Source organism: Aquarana catesbeiana, linkage group LG06 (assembly GCF_042186555.1).
Source record: "Aquarana catesbeiana isolate 2022-GZ linkage group LG06, ASM4218655v1, whole genome shotgun sequence".
Lineage (NCBI taxonomy): Eukaryota > Metazoa > Chordata > Amphibia > Anura > Ranidae > Aquarana > Aquarana catesbeiana.
In genome coordinates this window covers 395,698,079-395,725,323 of record NC_133329.1, presented here as the reverse complement: position 1 = coordinate 395,725,323, position 27,245 = coordinate 395,698,079, and the positions used below count along the sequence as shown (strand labels likewise).

At 42.1% G+C, this 27,245-nt stretch overlaps 1 protein-coding gene across 1 annotated transcript in view; it reads left to right on the top strand.

Annotated features, from left to right (window-relative positions):
• Window positions 1-17,998, top strand: part of IGFBP5 (insulin like growth factor binding protein 5) — a 41,069-nt gene extending 23,071 nt beyond the window's left edge. Inside the window, exons 2-4 of the mRNA XM_073634388.1 lie at window positions 8,525-8,736; window positions 9,947-10,066; window positions 10,742-17,998. Of these exons, the coding sequence (XP_073490489.1) occupies window positions 8,525-8,736; window positions 9,947-10,066; window positions 10,742-10,873 (464 nt within the window). The 3' untranslated portion in view covers window positions 10,874-17,998. The remainder of the gene's footprint in view (window positions 1-8,524; window positions 8,737-9,946; window positions 10,067-10,741) is intronic.
• Window positions 17,999-27,245: the final 9,247 nt, after the last annotated feature.

Here is a 27,245-nt window from a genome sequence, read left to right as displayed (position 1 = left end):
GGTTCCTTCTGGTCTGCACGGTGGGGGGGGGTCGTCAGGGGGGAGGGGGCAGTGGGGTTTCCACACATGCACAGACATGCTAAGTGCTAAACTTCCATACCAGCTCCGTCTTTTCACATTCCCAGGAAACCCGTACATATGCAGGTGCAGGACCCGAACATTTATATATACAAATGTGAGAAAAGGAGGTGGGAGATGGCAGAGGAATTTAGTTTTTTTTTTTTTTTTTTTTGCTTTTGTTTTTTGTTTTGTTTTTTTACTTTAGGTGAAGGTCCTGGTACCAACACCTTATTCTAGAGGACTAGTTTAGGAGATCCTATCATTTTACATATCTGCAGCTCTCCCAGGTTCAGAGACAAAATTTCTTAGTAGCTTGCTTCCCTAGATAGAAGCATTTCTACCTATCCTGAACTATAGTAGAGGTTCTTGTTTCGTTTCTCCTTGCATCAAGACAGATATCCGTTGATCTGGGCTTACATTGTTACGCTGAATTACCCAACTCTCAGGCCTCTCTGGTTTAAATTTAAGAACTCTCCAGATTTCTCCCCCTGCTGTCTTGAACTCCTTAGCTGTCAGTAGCGCTGCTGTGCCTCAGATTTACAGCCCCTCTGGGAGAGTGTGGGTGAAACTATGCCGGGTCCCCCCATTTCATGAGCACGACCCCGCCAGAGAAAAGTCACATTGTTCCACACGCTGCCGTGAGACACACAATCCCCCCCTTGTAAGTGACCTGGCCTGGATCAGCAATTACTGCTTGAATAGCATGGCCTGTTTCAGGCTCTTGTAATGCCAGACAAGCTTCTCCAAAAAATACCTGGCCTTCTATATAAAGGACTCAGCAAAGCTCTAGTTGTAGCTACAGTGGTCTTATAACCTCAATAGTCGGTCTACAGTGGTCTTCTCCCTCAATAGTCAGTCTACAGCAGTCTTATAACCTCAATAGTCAGTCTACAGTGGTCTTCTTCCTCAATAGTCAGTCTACAGCGGTCTTATAACCTCAATAGTCAGTATACAGCGGTCTTATAACCTCAACAGTTGGTCTGCAGTGGTCTTCTCCCTCAATAGTCAGTCTGCAGCGGTCTTCTTTCTCTCAATAATCGGTCCACAGCGGTCTTCTCTCTCAATAGTCAGTCTGCAGCGGTCTTCTCTCTCAATAGTCAGTCTGCAGCGGTCTTCTCTCTCAATAGTCAGTCTACAGCGGTCTTCTCTCTCAATAGTCAGTCTACAATGGTCTTCTCTCTCAATAGTCAGTCTACAATGGTCTTCTCTCTCAATAGTCAGTCTACAGCGGTCTTATAACCTCAATAGTCAGTCTACAATGGTCTTATAACCTCAATAGTCAGTCTACAATGGTCTTTTAACCTCAATAGTCAGTCTACAATGCTCTTATAACCTCAGTAGTCAGCCTACAATGGTCTTATAACCTCAATAGACAGCCCAACGTTATGGAGTTTCTCATGGAGCTTCAAATCCAAGATATACATCTATTACAGTAATTTCAGTAATATTGCACATACAGTATATATGTGAAGTTGAATGGCAGAAACCTTATTGGTTATCAGACTTAAAGCTAAAATATGGTTGCCTAAGTGTGGTACCATATCCAGGGGATTCACTCTTGGGTGGTTGCCAGTTCTCAAGATGTGATGTATGTACTTGCCCCCACCTACCTCATCGTTATAAAGGTTTAACTTTAGTTTAACTTTAATTTATTTTATCCCTATTGTGCAATTTCACTGTATACTGTACTGATATCATCTTTAATTAAATAATTAATGGGAAAAGAAATTCAAGATGTACGCCGAACGTGGCCATTGCAGGGAGGTCCCACTTTTCTTGTTGTGCTCTACATAATACAGAGAAACTTGGCAAACCAGGAGGAGATATGGGGACACTCAAAGTGAATGGAAACTCCATCCAGAACTCCAAGGTGATCCCGGCATACATGTTTGGAGGAAAAAAGTGGTAGAGCGTATGCTTACTATCGTTGCATGTCTGTACCACCCTTTGCCCTCCTCAGTAGTTGCCATTGCATTTGGATTGACCATACACAATGTTCTTTTAAATGACCAAAACTAGGAGAGGGCCTACTTAAACCATCAATTTTTTTTGTTGTATTGCCAAGTTCTTTTATATTTTGGAGAACGCATAAGGGGACTTTGGGACACTCAAAGGAGATTGAGAACACCCAGCACCTCAAGGCGATCCCGGTATATGTGTGTGGAGAAGAAGGTGGTAGAGCATATTTGTCCATCTGCTGTCTTTGCAATCTTTGTCATCCTCAATAACAGCCATTGCATTTGGATCAACTGTACAATGTTGTTTAGGCAGGCCCTTGCACTACATCTAAAGAAGCTTGTGCAGTCAGATTGTAATTTGTGTGTTCTCCCTCGGAGGCCTGCAGGACTCAATGTAAAAGGCCCAGTAAGTATTAATCCATGATTAGCGTTGACTCTAATATGTAGCAGCAGATATGTGACATTCTGGGCGAAAAATAAAAACAAAAATGGTGAAGAGCAAAAAAACTGTACCAACTTGTATATCATTGGTCTCCAAACTGTGTCTCTGGGCCGGATGTGGCCCTCTGCTTGCCTTCATCCGGCCCTTGAGGCATTATTACTGCCCCTGACACCAACAATGGGGCATAATTCCTGACACTGACACCAATGATGGGGCACTATCCCTTCCACTGACGCCAACTATTTCTCTCCTAATACCAAAGATGGGGCATTGTTTACGCCCACTGGGCACAGTCTGGCCCCCCTAAAGTCTAAAGGACAGTAAATTGGCCCTTTCTTTAGAAAGTTTGTATATGACTGTTTTCTGTACACCTTTCTCTTGGCAGATGACACACAAAAAAAAAAATGGCTGACAAAACCCCTTTGCGGTGTCACCCCTGTGGCATTTTAGGAAGAAAACAGGCAAAGTGCAAGCAGCAAAAGCTCCAGTAGAGGCTTCAAGTAATGGAGCCAGGTCAATGTGCCATGCTAGTGACTTCTCTTGTGTGCATAGGACCCACTCACAGCTTGACCAGTGTAAACCATGATGAGGAACAGCAACTTGATGCCCCTATAATCAACGTATAAAGTAGGGTTTCTCAGCCAGGGTTCCTCCAGATCTTGTTAGGGGTTCATTGAGCAATTTGCAATTTCTGCCTCTCGGATAAGTTCCCACTGACACCATTGATATTTTTAGCTATTTGTAAGGGTGTAACTCTCTTTCAAATGAGCAGAAGCATAAGGAGCATTCTTCCCACTGACCTTCACACTAATGTATCATGATTGTAGATATAGTAATTTTAAGTAGGGGCTCCCTGAGACCGGAAAGTTATTTCAAGGGTTCCTCGGTTTTGAAAAGGTTGAGGCAGGCTGGTGTAAAGAGAAGAAAAAAAGAATAAAGAGATCCCTCCAATGGGAACACTTTCTCCAGTGACAACTAACTAAAAGGGGTAAAACATCCACATTCTACACTGTAATTAAGTTTTTAGACTCTACAAACAAGTCACCAAACTCTTCTATTGACAGACAGACCTCCAGCTAGTAAGTCTGAACAGCTGTCCTCCTTTCACTGCCTGAACTTCCAGGTGGTTCATTTAGGAATGACTTTCTGTTTACTTAGCTATCCTCTTCTAATGTTCTCCTGCTTCCAGTCTGTTCCTGCCCTTCTAGAGGTCCATTGCTTTCTACCGTATTGGTGACCCATCTAATCCCAGCTGTAGACACCATTGTTGAACCTGCACGGCCATAGATGGCTAGACCAATTGTGAGGGGGCTGTGACTGCAATTTTTTTTTTTTTTTTTAAGAAAGGCAGGGGGAGAGCAGAGGTAATTGAGTTGGTCGAAGAAATTGATAGTCATGGGGGTTGGGCCAGTGTCACAGGTCTTTTCAACAGTATTGAATAGCTGACAGCAAGGTCACCGTGATGCCGTAAAAGGACAGAAGGTTTGGATCAAGAGTTTGAGATGCAACTTTCTGCCTAGTAACAGAAGGGTTCGTTCTTGGCTAGACTTCCCTATAATAATTCACCTATGCATGTTTAATATGAACATAAAACGTAGTTACCAAAGCATTCCAGGAAAACTGACAATACATATTCCCACAGAGGTAACTAGAATCTTCAGAGCCCTGGTGCAAGAAACTATGTGGGCCCCTCTGATCATCGGGGGGGGGGGGGGGGGGGCCCTTTTCATCTGTCATGGGGCTCTTCATTTCAATGGGTTCTGTCTTAATCAATACAACTCAAGTCACAGCGACCAAAAAAAGCGCTACTTTTCTTTGACTTTGGTGCAATTTGAGTGCCATAGAATGCAATGTTAAATCACAAAAGTTGCAAGGAAGTCGCAAGCAAATCGCTCAACTTTGGGGTCGCAACAGTGTGAAACAAGCCTGAAGCCCTATACACACGGGCCGAAATCAACCGGTACAGTAGATACCGGCTGAAAGTCGTCCCGTGTGTACAGGTCCTTGTTTGACAAAAGCCGATCTCAAGACCAGCGTCTGTCGAAGGAGCACGCTGGAAAACCAGGAGCCAATCGGCATCCAATCAGCGGGAGATCGCTGTACTAACATTGCATCGTTGGTACAGGGCCTCCTTAGGAGCTCCTCAGTTTTTTTTTTGTTTTTTTTTCGTTCAGTCCACTAGGCTGAATAAAAAAAACATATCATATGTACCAAGCATTACAGTCCCACAGCCCCCCGAAGGTGGCGGAACGCCATGGCCCAGTCGCAAGTGCGACCTTGGTAGTTCTGCCACTGCCTATTGCAATGTTAGAAAAAGTTGATGGTGCACCTCACATGCCATTTTTCCTACCTGGTGGGACATTTGATGGGGGATTGCTTGGAGCGGGATAGTCTTCAGAATTACATTTCTCTTCACTTCCTGCTTTGAAGACACAACAGGAAGTGAGGGAAAAACCTCTTCAGGTAGAGGGGAAATCCTCTCTTAAATAGTTGTCTCCAATATGGGTGTCCCCCTGGTTGATTTCTCCCTTGGCTTTTGGTGACCACTGTAAAAGTTTGAATTGGATTTAGATATGTTTGGTTGAATTACAGTTAGATTGTTGTTTCGATATAATTTGGTAATTGTATATTCACAACCTTGACGTGTTTTGACTTTCTTTTTTTTTTTTTTTTTGTGTGTTTTGATATGATTTTGGATACATGGTATCAAAACTGTACTTTTAACTTTTTGGATTAGCCACACATTCTAAATTCCTTCTTTTTTTTGACTCTTCTTAAATTTTGCATTTACGGGGAATTGGGAGCTGGTTCCCAAAAGGATTCCAATGTAAGATTGGAGTTCAGATCGGTGGAGGAAATATAATTTGGGGACTCCAACTACTAGGACATGGCAATATAGACCCGACAGAGGTTCTTCCACACTCCATACAAAACTACACTTTAGACAGCCTACTGGATACTGCCATATTTGCCCTCAATGGGTAGGTGCAAGTTCCACTGTCTTCCAGCGATGGGAAATAAATTATTCTATCCCGCCCTATGATTTCTTAGCTCAGCTGTCAGTTGGGTGATGGGCATATATAGCACAGCCCTTGTCACTAAAGAGGGAAATGTCCATGTGTTTGCGCCCCCTGGAGGGGAGGGTGAGAAGGGAGGTCAGGTGCTGTCTTTGCACCAATTCCCCGCCAGCAGTACAACTGGAACATGGAGAACTTTAATATTTGGAGGATGTCAGTTCTTTGACCTCGCTGTAGATTTTGGTATCAAACCTGTGGAGGAGGCAATAAAAATTGGCTGCTTCTCATAACTTTTGTTTTGTTTTTTTTTTGTTTTTGTTTTTTTGTATACTTTAATCTTCGGATCCCTTTTTTCCTAAGCTCCATCTTTCTGTAATCTAGTTTTTTTTTTTTTTTTCTCCCCCCCCCCGTAAACTGTTTTTTTTTTTGTCCCAAGAGTTCAAAATTCAGCCATTCTGTGACTTTCTTGTCCAGCTGGAGGTCAGCAATAGGCCACTTCCATTGACACCACCGCAGTGCCGCAATCATGGCTTGCTGAAGACCAAACTTTAAGGGGTTGATTTACTAAAATGGACTGTGCACTCTGCAGTTGCTCCAGTGCTTAGTAAATGAGCAAAAGCTCTGCTGACGTCCATCATCCAATGACGTGCAATCAAAAATGCAATTTTTAATTTTTTTTTCTTGCTTGCACGAGATTGGGTACTTTTTTACAAAGTGAAGCTTTACCTCATTTACTAAGCTCTGGCGCAACTACAAAGTGCACAAAGTTTGCAAAGTGCACAATCGATTTGCCTTTAGTAAATCAACCCCTAAATGTCTTTAAACCTGGCATCATGGGCCACCAGCTGTTGACCAATGAGCTCCAATATGTGCCATGCAAACCTGCAGTGCTATTCTTCCAGCACAGGTTGTAGACATCTGGAAAATGACTGGGTATTTGGGGCAGTGTTTTTTTTTTTGTTTTTTTTTTTTGTACAAACAAGCCCATTGTGTTCCTAATGGTAGTATCATTAGTGGTGTTTTTGAAAATCATGGGCTGTGTCTCCCCCTACTGGCTGACATGAATAGTGGAGAGCCAAAATCATTTTCAGAGCCATGGAATGCATACTGTAGTACATTGACATCAGTCCCTGAGGGAGTATTTGGGAGGGGGGGATATAATTACTGCTCTGTAACTGAATTGTATTTTAAAGGATTGACAACACTACTTTAAATGGTAATTTATATTACGTCACCTCCACCGGCTGGGTCCCTGGCTTGATTCCCACTGAAGTTTCCCGATTCTTCACCGTCCCCAAATGGTGAGGATGCTGCTCCAGTACTTGCTTCAGTTAGTCACTGTGGTCCCCAGTAATAGGGCGGATGGTCCCTTAGTGGCGACAGCTTCCCCTCCCTGCTATCTGTACTCAATATACAGTCATATTGTACAGTGATGACATCACTGCTCATATTTTACAGTGACAAAACTATTATTCATATACAGTCATATTTACAGTGGTGACATCACTATTTTTTATATACAAGTTATATATGCATCAGTGACATCCCTGCTCTCTATATACAAGTTTATAGTGGTTACTTCATATACAACTATTTTTACAGTATTGACATCACTGCTCTCCATATTTATATTTACAGTGGTGGCTTCACTGCTCTCCATAAGCACCCATAATCCCCATATTGACAGTGGTGGCATCACTGCTCCTCATAGGCACCCATATTTACAGTGGTGGCTTCACTGTTCTTCATAGGAATCCATATTTACAGTGGTGGCATCACTGCTCTCCATAGGCACCTATATTGACAGTGGTGGCATCACTGCTCCTCATAGGCACCCATATTTACAGTGGTGGCATCACTGTTCTTCATAGGAATCCATATTTACAGTGGTGGCTTCACTCCTCTCCATAGGCACCCATAATCCCCATATTGACAGTGGTGGCATCACTGCTCCCCATAGGCACCCATATTTACAGTGGTGGCATCACTGCTCCTCATAGGCACCCATATTTACAGTGGTGGCATCACTGTTCTTCATAGGAATCCATATTTACAGTGGTGGCATCACTGCTCTCCATAGGCACCTATATTGACAGTGGTGGCATCACTGCTCCTCATAGGCACCCATATTTACAGTGGTGGCATCACTGTTCTTCATAGGAATCCATATTTACAGTGGTGGCTTCACTGCTCTCCATAGGCACCCATAATCCCCATATTGACAGTGGTGGCATCACTGCTCCCCATAGGCATCCATATTTACAGTGGTGGCATCACTGCTCCTCATAGGCACCCATATTTACAGTGGTGGCATCACTGTTCTTCATAGGAATCCATATTTACAGTGGTGGCATCACTGCTCTCCATAGGCACCCATATTGACAGTGGTGGCATCACTGTTCCTCATATGCACCAATATTTACAGAGGTGTAATCACTGCTCCCCATAGGCACCCATATTTACAGTGGTGGCATCACTGCTCCCCATAGGCACCTATATTTACAGTGGTGGCATCATTGTTCTTCATAGGAATCCATATTTACAGTGGTGGCATCACTGCTTTCCCAATGTGTGTTCTGATTTACAGCCTCCTATATGTATTAGCATAAGCATGCGCACAGGGTGTGCCGGTGTGCCTGGGCACACCCTAATCACCCCATGTGCATTAGCATTATCCAGAAGCAGCACCAAGTGGGTGTTTGGGGGGTGCCAGTGGCCAGTGTAAATGCCCCCATTATATTAAAGTCTAGGTTCAACTTTAGGAACTCGTTACACCAGTATTTAGGGTGTACCATAATATGCAACCAATCGACTGCCTCCCACCACCAGAGCCCCCTTTCTGTGACAGAAGGTGGCATTTATGTGTGTTTGAAGTTTGGGGTGCACACCCTAATGTAATAGGCTGCGCACACCTATGTGTTTTAGCAAAAAGTACAGCTGCCTGTTTTGAATTGTAGAATGTTAAATACATTTAGTTCCCTTTTTTAAGGAATGGTTTGTCAATGGTGTCGTCTTGCGAGGACTCAAAATTTTCCAATCTCTTGTAGAGCGGGAGTCCAGGGAGGAAGACCCGACTACATCTGAGACAGAAGAAACCTACCCGACAAAGCCACGCAAAAGGGGCCAAGGGGTCTCGGATCACAAAGCCATCGCCCTCAACAACTTCCGTCAGAAAAAGCAGTCTGCCTCGAGGATTGTGTCTGTGGAGAACAAAGGCCAGACTCACTCTTCACCCGAGTATAGCATCGAGTCAGAGATGGTGAGTGAAGGTGTCAATGACTGGTTGGAGAACATGTGATAGGTCAAACGCTTGTGTTACAATATTTTTTTGTTTTTTTTTACGGTGAGAGTCAACAGAAGGTTCCATCAAAATTCTGCTGTTTGCAATTGACTTTTCCGTCTTATTTCAATCTACGTCTTGGGAACCTTTTCCCATTTGACACCAATCTGTGTGGTTGACGTTCCTGTGTAAAGCCACAATGGTTTTTTTTGTTTTTTGTTTTTTTTTTTTAAATCTTCCCTGTTGAAATCTGGTGCATTTTTTCCATACATTTATTTTACATAGTTGTCTTTTTCATACAAAACAGTTGAGTACCAGCCTACAAGTGGCTGTGCAATACAAGATCCAACATGGTGATATTAGTGGTTTTTCATGACTTTCAATGGAGGCGGTTCACACAGGTCCGGGGTGGCCATGGAGCAGATTGTAAAAGGGTCCTGTGCATTTTTGGGTCCTGTTAAGGTGCAAATTCAGGCAAAAATTCGGACCTGAATCGGACCTGACCCCAGGCGCGAAACTGCGGCTGCACATATGTGAACCCGGTCTGATTGAGTTTATTGCTGTGTCTTTCTGTCCTGGTAACCCCCATACTCCTCATTTCTCGTCCTGTTATCATAGAGTGGAACTCATGACACATAAAAAGTGGAAATCTCCCAATGTCACAATAAAAACCTGATAGATATTCTAAACCAGTGGTCTCCAAACTGTGGCCCGAGGACTGGATGGGGCCCTTTGCTTGCCTTTATCTGGCCCTTGGGGTGCTATTCCTCCCGCTGATGCCAATGATGGGGCACTATTCCTCCCAATGACTCCAACAATTGGGCCTTATTTCTCCCAATGACTCCAACAGAGGGACACTATTCCTCCAACTGATGCCAACAGTGGGACACTATTCCTCCCACTGATGCCAACAATGGGGCACTACTTCTCAAAATGCTGTCAACAATGGGGTACTCTTCCTTCCATTAAAACCAATTGTGGATCATTGCTTACTTCCATTGATGGCAGAACATTTTTTTACTCCCACCAGCCACAGTCTTTAGAAAGTTTGAAGACCCCTGTTCTAAACCTTGCCCACTGTATTCAAAACTAAAAATTCTATCTACAACTGAACACTAAAGTGAAAAACTTGTGAAATGAACCTCCTCCTGCTACAATAACTAAGAAACAATACTTTTTCTTTTCCCAGGGTCCTTGCCGTAGACAGATGGAGACCGTTATGCAGGACATGAAGATGTCTCATCGTGTATACCCAAGGGCATTCTATATTCCCAACTGTGACCGTAAAGGATTCTTCAAAAGGAAACAAGTAAGAACATCTCCAACAATGTCAGACTTGGATCCATCAAGCTAGCATAAAAGTATCAACAACAAAGGACTTTTTGCCTTTACTTTGATTAGCAATATTGAAAAGTATCTGTCATCTGTACACAAGCCTGGTTTTGTGAAAAGGTCACTTAGGTGAGGGCCTAGGGCTGAAAGATTTCGGGTGGGTGTGGAAGGGTGGCAGACCATCTCGCATTTCATTATTTTTCACCTCTTTCATAGTAAATCTTCAGGAAGAAAAAAAGATATTTGAACATTAAATAGTAAATGTTCTTTTTTTGTTGGGGTGGAGCAGGTGTTTGATCCTCGTTGGGTCTCCTCTATTGTCTAAAGACCTCGTTTTGAGGTCCACCTCCTCCTCCACCCCAACTCAACCTTAAGAGGTTTAAAAGCAGCTCATTTTTGCCAAAGGCCAGAGGCAGTCTTTAGTAGATTTTAATAGAGACTATACAATTAAACGGGTGTTACTGTATCATGCTCCCTTGATGAGGATACTTGTGAACTTATGGCTAGTGATTAAATAGATTTTTTTTTATTATTCCAAAACAAATCCAGATTGGGAATTCCGAATTTTTAGTATCAATGTCTATGTAAAGATTTTCATTCAGAAGTTCCATTTTCTTAAAATGTATTTTATTTTTTTTTTTCCCCCTGACAGTGCAAGCCCTCCAGAGGTCGCAAGCGTGGGATCTGCTGGTGCGTAGATAAATACGGACTTAAGCTTCCCGGAAGCGATTATGCCGCCGGTGACCTGCAGTGCCACAGCTTCGACAGCAGCAACATCGAATGATCCTGCCGCGATCTCAGTAATGCTAAGACGGCCCAGGTGGACACAATCACTCTTGTTTTTGTTACATGTTCCTGGGAAATCCAGAGGAATTTTTTTTTGTCCTTTTTTTTTTTTATTTCTTTATTCTATTTTTTTTTTTTTTTTTTTCCTCATCTCATCGGCAATGGAAAAAAAAAAAAATTGACCGCTTCAGAAGATAACACAAAATAAAGACAATGATGAAGAAGCTGAGGAAAGGTGAACTTCTGTTGAATAAAAAATAAAAAAATAAATAAAAACGGAGTGAAGCTTGAGGCAACGGAAAAAGTGAATTTTTAAAAAGTTGAGGCTTTTCCGTTTTGAGAATCTGTTGCGTTTTTTTTTTTTTTTTGAATATTTTTATTTTTGACAAGGGGGGAAACTCCCTGTAAGCTTTCCTTGGCTCCATGCTGTTCTTTTTTTTTTTTTTTTTTTTTGTATCGTCTGACTGAGGAAGGTGACAGAGCATCTAATATTTTAGAGAAAATGTATGTTCTGTTTTTTAAAAAATAAAAAAATTGGCAAGCTTTCGGGGCTTAACCAAAAGTCCTTGAAAGATAGCTTGTCAACGCAGACAGACATTTCCTGCCCTCCCAGTTAGTGCCGACAAACAGAGTCATGGAGACTGAATGATGTCGATGAAAATGAACCAAGAGGTCAGATCTTGGTTCAGCTTTCACTGACTGACTGAAGGCCTAGAAATCGTTTTACCTGTCACTTTAATTTCAATTGTGTTTTTTTTTTTCAGTTATTTTTGGGACAGGGCACAGGACACTTGTAACAATGCACTCCATGAAACGAATAATGCTTAAAGAACAGTGGCAGCACTTTCTCTATTCATAATTTAATTTTCTCGTTGTGTTGACTCTGTGTCAATCAAGGCATGGTTTTAAAGAAACTTGACCGAATTCTCTACACGACAGCTTGTTTTCAGTCCTTAGAAGCGTGGCACCATTTTGCTTGAGTACTTATTTCAAGTTGGGTGTGCAGATTCACCTTTTAACGCTCTTGATTACTTTATCTGACAGCAGAAAGTCCTTTTTTTTTTTTTGGAGCATTTGCTGAGAAGCTGTGACTTTTTTTTTTTTTTACATTTTGTAAAATCTATTTTTTTTTTTTTATTATTATTCTCTATTCTGCCTCCATTTGGCGGAATATCAAATAACAGCTCCCCAAACCCCCTTTGCTGCCTATATTTTTTTGTTATACCTGCACATGATTAAAAATGGTCCATTGCTGAAGGCATCACCCACTAGTTCAGGTTCCATGTGTAATACTAAAGGCCTACAGTGCACTTTTAGCAGCCTGGTTACGGACCTGCTCTCTCCCAGTCCTTCCCCCGCCCCCATTTTTTTATGTTTTGCAGAATAATTGGTGCTGTTTTTCTTACTGACGTTTCAATGGTTTGTTGAAAAATATAAGCTAAAAGGACAAGTGGAAAGATTGTGTTTCTTTAAGCATCGGAAAAATGGTTGAGTCGATCTCTCTCTTGTTTGACTCGGGCTTTAACAAAAAAAAAAATGAAGGCTTTAGATACCACTTTTCTAAGTCTTACAAAGCCATAGGGAAGTTTTTTCTGACACTTTTTTTTTTTTAAATGCTGAGCTGGTAAGAGGTTTAGGAAGAATTTTTTTTAAAAGCCAGAAGCAGTGGGTAGGTTTACTAACATGAGAACGATAACTTTGAACATGGTGGTCACAAACCAGCTTCTCTTGTTCCTATTTTGATGGATGGACACTCCAGTATTGGAAACAACAGGAAAGCTATGAAAACGTATTCGCTTAAAAGAAAATCGCCTGTATGCCCAAGCCCAACATCTTGAAGGACAAAAACCAGACTGGCTTTGGATTGTAGACTTCAAAACTTTCTTGCAAAATTGGGGATTTTGGATTGGAATTTCAATCTTGCCATATTGGATGACCAGCTCTAGACTTAAGTAGCATTGCTGATAGTTATGCTTGGTATTCCTTGACTCGCTGCCTTTCAGTTTCTGGATGGGGAAAATAAATGCAAGACAATAAGTTAACACGTGGACTTTGCAAAAAGTGAAATGGAAGACGCTGGCCAAATTTAACACTATGGTTCAGTTGGAATGTTTGATGGACTTTTTCTCTTGAGCTCTGCAATTTCTGAATGTTCTCTGCTGTGTGCGTGTGTGTGTGTTGCAATGTTTCTTGAAAGCTTTGTATATTACTCCTGTAACAATTTTTTTTTTTTTTGTCAAATATATATTGCTGATTTAGTGTTAGTGACCAGTGGCATACCCCTTTTTAAAATTACTTGCTCTAAACTAGCCTTGCAAAGAATGGGTCTTTCAACTCCCCAGACTGGCACGACAAGCTGGGACTTGGGTGGCCATCAACAGTTGAAAGGTCAGAGTTGGGTTTATATTGTCGTGACTTAGAGTTTTCCACATTCAGAAGGCTTTAGTATATTATTTTTACACTTGTCTCTTACAATTTTCGTAAACCACTTTGACTTTATTTTGTAGCTTTTTTTTTTTTTTCTCAACATTTTCTATGCGTGGTTTTCCATGTATTAGCATTTTAATTTTTTTATTTCTATTGTCCTGGGACCTTCTGTATAGGATTCTGTTATATCCTGCCTAATCTTAAGAAAGCGGATGTTATCACATTTGCCTGATTTTTATCAATGCATACCCAGGACAAAGAAGATAAATGCAATTATTCTTGAGTTTAAAGAGCACTTGTTCAGGTCTATAAAGCTTAAGAAGTTCTCTAAATGTGGAAAACCTTTTGCAGTTTCAGATTTTCCAGAATATTGTTAAAGCTCCCCTCTCTCTTCCATCAGATTATCCAAAGAGCAAAATAAAAACTGTACCACCCAGGTCTAATAATAATTGTCCAACCGCCTCACAGGGCAAAAGATGCAAATCCTTACTCTGGCTGTTTTTCGATAATGCTGTCCAGTTCTTTCATTGTTGGTAGAGATTGTTTGTTTGTTGTTCTCTCCAACAATTTTTTATTGTATTTTTTTTTATTTATATTTTGTACCATGATTTTTTTTTTTTTTTTTATAAAAATAAACCAAAACTGCAGACATTTGCAGTTTGTAGTTTCTTAAATTATTTCTTTCAGCCTTTTTTTTAAAAAACTTAAAATTCACTTTTTTCCCTTAAAATTAAATGAGTACATGCATGTCTATCAAATTGGGTAAAGAAGTAGCAATAATAATATGGATAGAAAGATGTTGTAGCTATCAAAAAATATAGGTATGGTTGATAAGAGTTTAGTTTTAAACTAATTTCAGAGAGCTTTATATGTTTTTAAAAAAGGGATGTAGCAGCCAATTATCTGTTGGTCTATTTATTGCCTTTTAAATATTATTAGTTCTCTTATTAAACAGTTGTATATTGTTACTTTTTGGCACTAGAATAACTGCAGTTTTATTTTGTATTCACCAAATCGTCCATAATAGTGCTAAATATGTAAACTTGTAGAAAGAAAATGAATGTTATGCTTTTCGGTTTCTAAGATGCGTCGTGTTTTGGTAAAACCAAAAAGGAGGAGCAAGAGGACCTGGTGTATACTATAGAATACATAATCTTCAGACCCATTCTCCTAAATATGCTTTCATCCCTAGCAGCCAACTAAATTGAATTTTTTTTTTTTCTATCAAAAGAAAATGGTCATATTTCCAAAATATCCCCGCAGCTGCAAAGTGGCCACCTTCAAGAGCCATGACGTAACCTTGGGCACATGTGGACACGGTCTTCATCTGCTGCAATAGTCCACTGCAGAGCCAAGATGTCAATTTATGGACCAACGATTGCACCTTTTCTTCCCTGTCCCACAATGCAGTACTCAGTGCTTCAGGGACCTATTGGCAACCCAAAACACTCATGCATTTGGAATGGGGGGGGGGGCATACTTGGCCAAACCTCAATATCGGGCATGAATAGCATCTTTGTGGGGCTGAATCAGCAGATCAGAGCAGTGGTCAGGCACACTAAAAGGTACAGGGGGCCACTGGAGGATGTCTACTGTGCAGCCTAGTGGTAGCTGCCCCTTTATGGACTTTATGTCGCATATCTCTTTAACCGACAAACCCCTAAAAGAAATTGGCCAAACAAATGAAACCTGGATTTCCTGAACCAGTATAGTTTTAAAAGTATATTGTCTTGCTCACTAGCCTATATTGGCAGGCTATCTCTTACCAGTTTACCTACACCAGTTGTCTCCAAACTGCGGCCCTTTGCTTCCCTTTATCCAACCCTTGGGGCACTATTCCTCCCACGAGACACTATTTTGCCAACTGACACCAACAATGGGGCACCATTTCTTCCAATGACACCAATAATGAGGCATTATTTATCCCTATAATTCCAACAATGGAACACTATTCTTTCCCCTACCAAATGTGACGATGACAAGAATATTTCCACTCCTGCTATCCACAATCCGGCCCCCCTAAAGTCTGAAGGACTATAAACTGGCCCTCTGCTTAGAAAGTTTGGAGTTCCCTGGCCTACATCATTCCATGGTCCAATTGACACATTTGTTTTCATTACATCTTAATTTTAATTTCTAGAGCAGGGGTCTCCAAAGTTTCTAAACAAAGAATCACTTTACTGTCCTTCAAACTTTAGGGGGTCGAACTGTGGCCAGTGGAAGAAGTGCCCTGGCATCCGTGGGAGTAAACAATACCCCAGCATTGGTATCAGTGGGAGGAATAGTGTCCCCTCATTGGTATCAGTGGGAGGAATAGTGTCCCCTCATTGGTATCAGTGGGAGGAATAGTGTCCCCTCATTGGTATCAGTGGGAGGAATAGTGTCCCCTCATTGGTATCAGTGGAAGGAATAGTGCTCCATCATTGGTTGCAGTTGGGGCGAATAGCGCCTCATTAGGAATAAAAGTACCCCCACAGGTAACCAGGACTTTAAAGACAACTTAGACATCGACTAAAGTTTCCATAAAATGTACATTTATTTATATACATTAAAAACTCCATTGTAAATCATACAAACAATAAACGTAAACCGCTTGGATTACATGCATCTTGTGTATATATAGAAAATATGAAACAACAACATCTCCACTCCCACCCGATGGTTTCAGGAAAAAGTCAATCCTTTCTTTGGGGGTATATAGGGGAAGAGTGCTCATTGGTATCAGTTGGAGGAATCATGCCCCATCATTGTCAGTGGAAGGAATAACAATCAATCATTGGTGTCAGTGGGGGGAATAGTGGCCCATCATTGGTGTCAGTGGGGGGAATAGTGGCCCATCATTGGTATCAGTGGGGGGAATAGTGGCCCATCATTGGTGTCAGTGGGTGGAATAGTGGCCCATCATTGCTGTCAGTGGGGGAATAGTGGCCCATCATTGGTGTCAGTGGAGGAAATAGTGGCCCATCATTGGTATCAGTGGGGAGAATAGTGCCCTATCATTGGTGTCTGTTGGAGGAATAGTGCCTCATCATTGGTATCTGTGGGAGGAATAGTGGGCCATCATTGGTGTCAGTGGGGAGAATAGTGGGCCATCATTGGTGCTTGTGGGAGGAATAGTGGCCCATCATTGGTATCTGTGTGAGGAATAGTGCCCCATCATTGGTGTTAGTGGAGAGAATAGTGGCCCATCATTGGTGTCAGTGGGAGGAATAGTGGCCCATCAATGGTGTCTGTGTGGTGAATAGTGGCACCTCATTGGTGTCAGTGGGAGGAATAGTGTCCCATCATTGGTGTATTGGTAGATGGAATAGTGCCCCAATGGTCGGATATAGGCAGGCAAAGGGCCAATTACAGCCCCCAGGTCACAGGTTGGAGATTGTTGTTCTAGACTAGAGCATAGTAAAGAGACTGAAACTAGCCAGCAGTTGCAATGACCTGATGTTTTCAGAGTCATTATGAAAACCATTTTTGGCATCTACATTAATGTAATGGATACATAAGACCATTTTGAATTGTGACCTCCTATTATTACCCCATTGTAACTGCCTTATTTTGTCATTTGGAAAATTAAACATTACAGAATATAGTGGATATGTATTAAAAAAATAAATAAAACCTTGGATATGGTCACCCACATTCATCAAAACTTTGAAAGCATAGTCAGAGACTTTGGGGTTGATTTACTAAAACTGGAGAGTGCAAAATCTGGTGCAGCTCTGCATGACAGCCAATCGGGTTCTAACTTCAGCTTGTTCAATTAAGCTTTGCCAAAAAAAAAAAAAAAACTGGAAGCTGATTGGTTTCTATATACAGAGCTGCACCAGATTTTTCACTCTTCGGTTTTATTAAAGCAATATGTAGTTTTGTTTTTTGTGTACATATAATTATGCCAATAGAAAAGAGCAATCCTTTTTGCTATCTTCCTTTTTTTCTGGTTATGGTTGGTTGGTAATCTGCAAGTGTTAAGATTTGAGAGCTTAGTGATGTCTGATCTGTGAGGGTAGAATAATATATATATATAACAAAGTCCCAGTTTAAAAAAAAATAATTATATTTAGAAATAAGAAAAATATAAATTTACATTTCAGAAGTATATTTTGTTAAAAAAAAGTTCAATTTTTATCCACGTAAATAGCATCTTATGTGCATGGAATATTAACTTTTTTTTTTTTCCTGTATCATGAACAATATTTTAAGACTAATAAAATAAAAAATAATATTACTTTTAAAGTCAGGCAGTGATCTCTAGCACTTCAGGGGCTAGCAAAATGTGTGTACGAGATTTAATTTGTCAAAATTCTAAAATCAGTCTACTTTAGCCCATTTTTCCAGAACAAATAGAGCATTTAACATAATGGGGGAGATGTCACTTATTTAAAATCTGTAAATAAAACTTTTCAAGTTAAAATGTGTTCATCCCTAGTCAACGAATGTTACCAGTTAGAATAGCACATTTTGTGAAAGTGATTTTTTTTTTTTTTATTTTTTTTTTTTTGGTAATGCAGCAATATGGACTTTGAGCATTTTTGTGTTTTTGTTTTGTTTTTTTTTTTAACCACTACTTCAGGAGTATTTTTGCACTATTTTTTAAATAAATTCTTTCACACTTCTTCAGCCAGTGAACTTTATATAAAATCAGCTGACCATTCACTTACAGTTTTTTTTTTTTTTTCTTTTTTTTTTTTTTTTGTCAAAATCACTTTAACAATGTCAGATACCTGGTCACATTTAACACAAGATTTCCTACAACACCGTTTTTTACAATTGGACTTCAGTTATGTCCATTCTGCAATTTCAGTTTTCACTGCATCCATTTACAGGACCCTGTATCTCTGTTATTGTTTTGGTTCATTTTATTCATCTTTACATTACAGTTATTCATAATCATAACCGGTGTAAAAAAAAAAAAAAAATTATAAAAAAAATGATATGGTTTAAGAAAGCTTGTTGAAATCTGAACACGGTGGAAACTGTAAGTTCTGTTTAAAATTTTGTACTTAATAAAAAGAAGAAAAAAAATTCTTGCATTTTATTACAAAAGTGAAGATTGCTGTATGCTATTTATTCATCTTATAATTTATGTTACTCATCCAATCTTGATCCCTTTTTTTTTTTTTTGTCATGACAAAGCATTTATTTAATAAAGTTATGTATACCATTTTTTATAATTAATGGTTTTTAATCAACCTTTTTTGCTAAAATTAAATCAACAGATTTGACGCAGAAATTAAAGATCGTCTGCTATAAAAAAGGGGGGAAAATTTATATATATATATATATATATATATATATATATATATATATATATATGTGTGTGTGTGTATATGAGGTAAAGATCCTTTGATGATTGAGAATTGGCGCCCCATCAGCCTTCTCAAGGTTTTGGGGTAAACGACCTCTATGCCCTAATACATGTAGCTGGGACCCGGGAATATACTATTAGCTTCACCAGGCCAGAGGGTCTTGACCTGTTCTGGGAGCGATATGAGGCTCGGTGCAGGTCAAGACCCGAATGGGAAGGTCTGAGCCTAGTTGCAATTTCACAGAGGTCAACAGTGAAAAAGATAACCATCGTACTCACTAATGAGTGTTCCTGCTCGGGACCTAGAGGTCTGGTTAAGGAATTATGGTGAGGTTTTGACTAAGCCCGATAAAATCCTTGATAAACATAGTATCTGGACTGGGGGATGGTCAGTAACAGTCAAGGTTGGCCAGGGATGGGAATGTTGTCCATCACCTGCCCTCCTCGGCTTTTATAGGGAGGGATAGGATGACTATTTTCTACCCTGGTCAGCCGAAGCTGTGTCACCGCTGTGGTGAAAAGGGGCATTTGAGCTCCTCCTGTTCAGCCTTGATATGTTCAGTGTGTCGAGATAAGGGTCATATGGCCAAGGACTGCACCCAGATGATCAGGTGCAACCTGTGCCTGCGCCTTGGCCAACCCTACAGCAGATGTCCTGAAGCCTGGCACAATAGGGAGAAGGAGGTAATAGATGACTTTTTGAGGTTGGAGGGTGAGGTCCCTGGTGTGCCATCCTCCTCTGCAGTGACCGACTCCCCTGTTCCTTTTCAGGATCCCTCCCCAGTTCCTGTGGCCACCCCTCCTGTGTCTGTAAGTATTTCTTCTGTGTCTGTCTCTGTGTCCCCCCAGCCTTCTGTACCTGCTCGTCTTGTGTCAAAACCTTCCAAGTCTGTGCCCCAAGTCAGTCATCCCCCATGAGTCTTCCCCTCCTAAGTCTGACTTAAAGAAAGGTTCCCCCTCCCCACCAGGAGTGGTACAGAGTACTAAAAAGGGTACTTCTTCTTCTTCTGTAAAAACTTCAAAGAAAAAAGCAAGAGATGAGAGCATCTCTGAAGCTGACCTGAAGCACCTGGAGGAGAGAAGGAAGGTTGGGCGGCAGAAGAGACAGGTGGTGAGGAGGAATTAGGGACGGGAAGATCCAGTGCCTGTCTCCAACCGTCATAGGGCCTCCAAGTTAGATATTTCCTCATCTGGGGCTTCTTCGGAGCAAAGCTCAGATTCAGAAATGGAGTTGGAGGAGGCTTCAAGAAAGAGAGAGGCTTCTGTTGAGGAGCAGCAGAGGGGAGCTAATAAGCAATCCACCCAATAACCCAAATGGCGGTTCCCCCTCCGTTAAAAGTGGTGACAAATGTACACAGCATTAAGTCAGTAAGAGCTTGTTCTATGATCTTCTTTTTCTTCAGCCAATTAGATGCTGAAATTTTATTTTTGCAAGTGATTAGGCTCACCTCCTTGGCAGATATTCATATGGCCAAGAGAGTGGAGGTATGGTCCATCTTACTGGTATCTTGCGACCAAGCCTTACGGCGGTGTGGAGGTGTTGTTTAAAATGGCATGGTAACTGTCCGGTGGGTTATTGAGGTGGAGATTGGGAGATGTATGGTCTTAGATGTCCTTGTGGGAGGGCAGGACCTGCGCCTAATTAATGTTAATGGGCTGCACATGAAGTGGGACAGGAAATGCCTTTTACAAGGATCAAGCCATTTCTTTTTACATCACTGCAAGTGGTCTTTGGAGGTGACTTTAATACAGTAACTAGGTCCAAGGATAGGAAGGACTTCAAGGACAGGCTGGGATATGATAGCGTTTTTTTAAATAGTATGGTTAGGGATGCTGGTCTTATGGATGTGCACATCGAAGTAGTAGTCAGAGTAGAATAGATAGGTTTTTTTTTTTTTTTTTAAGGAGACCTCTGCTTTCTTGCCCCCAGTGGTGCAGGCGGTAGAGTTCTCTGATCACTGTATGCTATCTGTGGTCCTGAATGCTTCAGACGCCCCTCAGAGGGGCAAGGGCATCTGGAGATTGAATTTGATTCTACTCAATGATGAACATGTTAGAAAATCCTTTGAGGAATTCTTTCAGGCACAGGTGACCATCCTGGACTTTTGTAGCGGCAAGGCTGAGTGGTGGGAGCTGACCAAAAAGAGGATCTCTGGATTCTTCAGGGGCCTAGCCAATAGAAAACAGTTTAATAAATATATGACCTACCAATGTTTACGTAGGAAGCTGGATATTCTTGTCTCGTGAGGAGGAGATCCTGGGGCAATCTCCGAAGTGAAACTCATTCTTAGAAAGTGTCAATATGACCGGCATGCCTCTTTAGTTCTGGAGAGGGACCATGGGAAGTACCACTTGCCGGACCCTTACCAGAACTGCTATCACGTACCTGGTGGAGACTGGAATGTGATGGAGGCCTCCCTTGCTCCTCCCGCCTACACTCCTGAAGGTGGGAACAGAAAGTGTAAAGGCAAGGAGTGGCACGAGTGCCGAGTAGCTGGCTGGTGATGTCCCCCTCCGAAGGTGGGTAGAGCTGGCAGCCAAGATCCTTGGAACAGGAAGCGGAAGCAGCTGGGCACCGGAGCATGGACAGGAGCAGAACCAGGAGAAGAGCAGTAGTCAGCAGCAACCGGGTAGCAGGGCACTGAATCAGCATGCAAAAGGAAGTCCAGAGGGCAGACCAAGGTTGGGTAACAGCCAGGCAATGCAGTACCAAGTCAGCAGGCAGATCAAGTCCAATAAACAGGCCAAAGTCAGGATACCAGGTAACAGGTGAAGGAGCAAGCAGAGGGGAAGTCCAAGACGAGCTGGGTCATACACAAACAGACAGGAACATAGGATCAGGACTTGGTGGTTCAGGGAGAGCTGAAGATCATCCAGCACTTGTTTGCAGTAACAGAGCAGTTTAAATAGGCCACTGGGCGCCAAGTGCTAATTGGTGTGTGCACAAGCGAGTGCACACGCACACTCGCCTGCGCACTAATGCGCGCATGCGCGCACACTCGTGAGCGACGAACTGGCATTGCGGGCATTCTGTTGGTCCTTTGCTCACGAATATTAGCATGGGTGCAATGTGTGTGAGAATGAGCAGGTATCTGTACTGGCCTTTTGATGGTGGAAGTCCGGTTTACCTTACAACTGCAAACAAGGTGTAGCTGGTAAAACGGTCATTGGCCTTAAGGACAGTACAGGTTCCTTGACAAAGTCCAGGTCAGGGACTCTTGAGATCATGAGGTCCTTTTATGCTGACCTTCTTGGAAGGAAAAAATTTGACCATGACAAGATGGAAAGCTTTTTGGACTCTACTCCAGGTCTAAATGGTGGAGATGTTCCATTGATGAATTTGACAGAGGAGATCACAGTTGAAGAGGTGATGAAGGCAATTGAATAGCTTGCCATCAAAAAGTCACCTGGACCGGATGGCTTGACGGCTGAACTTTACAAAGCTTAAGTCTATTCTGGCCCCACATTTGGTAGAGGTTTTCAACAGTTGCCTTGCTGGGGGCGATGCTTTTTCCTTCCATGAGGCACTCGGCTGTGATTCTTCTTTCAAAATGTAAAGATCCTTCGATGATTGAGAATTGGCGCCTCATCAGCCTTCTGAATGTCGAAGGAAAGATACTGGCAAAGATATTTTTCTGGCGCCTATCGTCAGTAGCAGAGTCTTTGATTTCTCGCCATCAGCACTGTTCGGTCCAGGGTAGGAGCACCTTCACAGCGGTTTTAGATGTCTGGGAGGCCTTGGAGCAGTGCAGGGCTGCAGGCTGGGGAAAGTTTTTGCTGACATTGGATCAGGCAAAGGCTTTTTATCGTGTTAACCATGAGTACCTGTGGTTGCTCCTTAGTAAGTACGGTCTGCCGGGTGGTTTCGTCGATTGGTTGAAAGTTATGTGTAAGGGGGCAGAAAGCTTTCCTCTTGTTAATGGTTGGGTTGGGCAGTCTTTTGAGGTTGGCCCTGGTGTGCGCCAGGGTTGTCCCCTGAGTACCCTGCTCTATGTGTTTTGCAATCGACCCCTTCATCAGGAATTAAGAGAGCAACATGTTGTGTGGGGAACCAGTGGGGCTCCCGGGTGAGCCGCCATTGAGGGTTGTTGCCTATGCGGACGATGTGTCAGTGATTGTCACTGGGACGGATGAAGCAGAGGAGGTGGTCTCTCTGACATCACGGTATTCTGAAGCATCAAGCTCCAAGACCAATCAGGAAAAGAGTGACTTTTTCTGGATGGGAAAGGATTCTGATCTTCTTGTATGTCAGCTTTGTCTGCACCTTGCCAGTGTCTCTCTATGCTGGGGTCAGTAGTGTGTTCTTCCAGATGCTGTGGGGAAACATACTGAACCCCGTCAAGAGGAATGTCACCTGTCTATCCAGGAGGGAGGGTGGCGTAGGTATGGTCAACCCAGTTCTTTTCTTTTCACTGCTATTTATCAAATTTAACATTGGTAATATGCTTACAATGGAACCTCCTGGATGGGAAGGCATGTTTAGATCTTGGTTTAGGCCTTTTCTATGACTTTGGGAAGAAGGTGGCAAAGTGAAGAATCTCAGGGGTCGTTGTGGTCAGCTACCAGCCTATGTCGCTCTTTGCCTGAAGTTACTGCAGCAGTAGCAATTGTCGGCTGAAGATCTCAGATCGGTTCCTTGGAAAGTCCTTATGAGTCGAGTCTTGAGCGAAGTCTTTCATGACCCACTGGCCTTAAGGGATTGCCCAAGCCCAATTTTGAGGGCAGAGTTAAGACTGATTAATTTGGATAGAGTCCCCTTTAAATGTAGGGATCTGGCCTGGTTGTGCTTCCATGGGAGGCTCTATGTTCGGAGCAATTTGAAATTCCTCAGTGGGATGGATCGTAGCTGTCCTCAGGAGGAGTGTGAAGGTGAAGAGGAGACTATGGACCATTTTCTGCTTCGTTGCCCTTTTAACATAGAGGTGTACAAAAAGGTGGGATGGGCCCTCTGTGTTCCTTTCCTCTCCAGGCTGGGTTATGCTGAATGGGTGTATGGAGCTTTCAATACTGGTGAGGTTTTTAGTTTGGATACACTTTTTTTAGTTAGCCTAGTAGTCCGTTATTTCACCTGAAACGCAGGGTGTCAGGTCTGCATTTGCCATAAAATCCTTCCTGTTCAGGTGGTGGTGTATGACATTTTGCATGAGGTGGGGAAGATTCAGGTGCTTGAGAGTCAGGGGGCTTGGTTGAAGGCGTGGAGAGGTTTCAAGCCTCCCTGACTGCCAGGATTCGTTAGTGGTGATGTAAAGAATATCACATGAGAAAAACTTTCCGCTCTATCAGAAAGGATACCGGCTCTGGAGGAGCCCTAGGAGGATCACTTTTCAGGCTGAACGTCCCATTGCTGAGCAAGTTTGATCTCTATAATCTGGTAAACGGCCTCCCTTATCATAAACACCAAATTGAAGTTCAAGTCAGTGTTGTACATCATGAATACCTATTGAAGCACCATATGGACTTGAACATATTTACAGTTTAATTTGCATAATTTGTATTGCATTTGGTTGCGCAATTTAATTTCTTTCCACAAATTTATGAGCTGAATATTCAGGCTTTAAGTTGCAGCACCTCAATCCACAAGTTATACACAATTTTTTGTTTTTTTTTGCACGTCAAGTATTAATTAATTAATCACTAGTTTCACGTTTTCATTTACTTCAAGATTTGGGGCAGCGCAGATTTTCCACTTTATACGATATCCTACTGTAGCAAGACTCCAGAGACTCTGGAGCCTGAAAATCAAGACCTCAAGATTGGGGGCTCTAAAAGATGAATGGCCTAACTGAACATACATTTAAACCAGCTTCCTAGGAAAGTATCTGACCTGGAACCAACATGCAGACAAGAATTCTTGGAGCATATCTGAACGCCTGATCTGCATAATTATTCTATGTCAGTGAGTCGAAGCATTGAAGGAAGGAGGGTTATCATGAAAGCCAAAAAGTACCTAGGATGCGCAGAATGTGAAGTCCATAATGGTAGCCTCCTCCTTTATCCTACCACATAGAAGTGGGTGGTTGCTAGATGTTCTTCATGTGACAGGACCACAGAATTAACTGTGTTCGCTGTAAAGACAGACTTTCTAAAACGGTGCAAGCAATCTGCTAACATTGGCATTTCCTAGCATGGTGTTGGATCACATGGTAGACAATTTATTTTTAAAACTGTTGTCCAGTTAAATGGTTGCTCTTTTGTGGTTACTAAATTTCAATGGACCTGTGTTGTAGACTGAAAGCCTACTGCAAATATGGGAGAATGGGACTTACCGTACAGTCTATCTGGCAGTAGCTCCACTCAGTAGGGCCTTTTGTGTAGACATGGGGCCCTCATTTGAGATCACCCTTTTTTCCAGGCATTGTATTCACCTACACTCTTGTAGAAAAGGCAGTCAAGTCTTGCAGGACAGTAAAATGAAGTAAAATACCCAATCAGTAGCAATTTTCAGGCTGACATACCTTGCATGGAGCTTAAACTGTCCCATACATAAAAGGCTAGCATGACCTACAGAGGTTTGTTTGTTTTCTGTGTACCAGGTAGACAACTGTAACTCCAGTCTAGTGCAAGTTCCTGTGTATGTTTCTTTGTCCCCAGCTTTTGGATTCATCTTAAGCAGGTCATAGACAGTGAGACAGTGTTGATTGGGAATCCTTCGCACAGAGCTATTGTGTTCTCCTGATGGTGAAACGGGGGAAGCTACCCTGGCAGGGAAGACACACAGTAATTATCGCTAGCTACTATAGCCACATGACAAATCCAACAGGCTGGTTGTACCCAAGCTGATCAATCAGCCTGCCCACAGATGGTTAGAATTTCGGCCAGTCCCTGCTGAACTGGTAGAGATTGGAACCGCCTATGGGTGACTTTAGCCCTCTTGGGTCTTAGATCTCATAGCACATTCTAGCTCCAGATGGCCTTTCCAAACTCAAGCAATGGCCTGCATGCAATAGCCCTTCCAGAAGCTTTCTCAGGTATTTCATTAAGGCATGGGCCAAAAAAACATTCCAGGGCAGCCCATGCTGGCCTCTCTAGATCCCTCAACAGGGTCTAGCAGATGAAGACCTATGTTATGAAGTTCCATCAGGCACGAGAGCTGTGTTTCTCAACTGGTTTTTAGTCAGAATACCTTTAAAAAGCATGAAAAAATCTTGAGGCACCTCAGTCTAAAATGGGAACCCTCCATCACATTATAGACCTCAGAGGCCCTCCCCCATCAAAATCCTTAGTAACCCCCTCCCCCTTCCCTCTTCATCCTCTTCATAACAGAGTCCTTGTCTGCACCATGGAAACACATGCAAAAATATGGGAGGCAGCTCTTGTGGTATGTTCCCAGGCTGCAGTGGTTAGGACAAACCAAAAGTGGTCAAAGGCTCATTTATGCATGTAGGGGGTCAAGGCTGGCCTGTGTAGTCTGATCCAATAGAAGAACTACTGGATCTCAAATTGCTGAAAAAGTTAGTGCTGGTTCTGATAGAAAGGTGTCAGAACACGCAGAGCATGTGTGCTGTTTGTTCTGTCCACCAGATGTCTTGCTGATTATTTGTAGCTGTGTTGTTAAATTTACATGCAAAATGTGTAATTAACTTAAGATAATCATATGTGGTATGCAGGCTCCATTTAGTGTTCCTTTTTGGTATTGCTGCAGTTCTGTTTATTTGTTTAATGTATGTGTAATTAAGGAAGCTGTCAGCAAGCAGGGAATTCTGGGTAGAATCTTAACAGGAAGTGAACCAGCCACCATTCTGTTCAACACATTGCAGGAAGCAAAACATGTCTTTCTCAATCTATCGTCATCACCCCTTAGAGAACTTAAAAAGTAAGTTTTTATTATCTCATCTTGTACTGTATGTCATTGTTTCTGCAATGTATACTGTATTGTACGCAATATTGTACTTATTGAAGTCTATTTCTGTTATTTGTAGTTTCACATGGCTTGTCCTAATAGAATTGAGATCAAAGAAATATGGTATCTGAAATTATTGGGATAAGAAGGTTTAGCTATCTCTCCCAGAGACAGAACACTGTTTATGGGGCTGCATAGCCGCGGACTGGATAGGGTGCCCATGCTGACCCATGTCCACAGCCAAAAGAGCCTACAATGGGCATGTGAGCATCAGAACTTGACCACGGAGCAATAGAAGAAGGTGGCCTGGTCTGATGAATTCAAGAATGGTTTGAGGAGCACAACGAGTTCAGGATGTTGACTTGGCCTCCAAATTCTTCAGATATCAATCCCATTGAGCACCTGTCATTTATGCTGGAAAAGTCCGATCCATGGAGGCCCCACACCTCACAAAGAGATAAAGAACCTGCTACTAATGGCTTGGTGCCAGATACCATAGCATACCTTCAGAGGTCTAGTGGTGTCCATGCCTTGTCGGGTTATGCTGGGTGGTAATAATGTTATGGCTGATTGGTGTAGGGATGTGGTGATTTTTCCTACTGAAGGATTTTTAACTTTGTTTAGGCCAGTCCATTCATCCACATCTTATTACCAGGAAATAGAGTGCCTTATCAGCCGTTCAGCGTTCATGTGTGTAAATCAAGTGTGGCTGAGCAGAATTACAAATCCTTTGATTAGGAAAAAAAAAGTTAGGTTCAAAGGACGATCCAAAAGTGATGTTTTAGATATAGATGTGGCCCT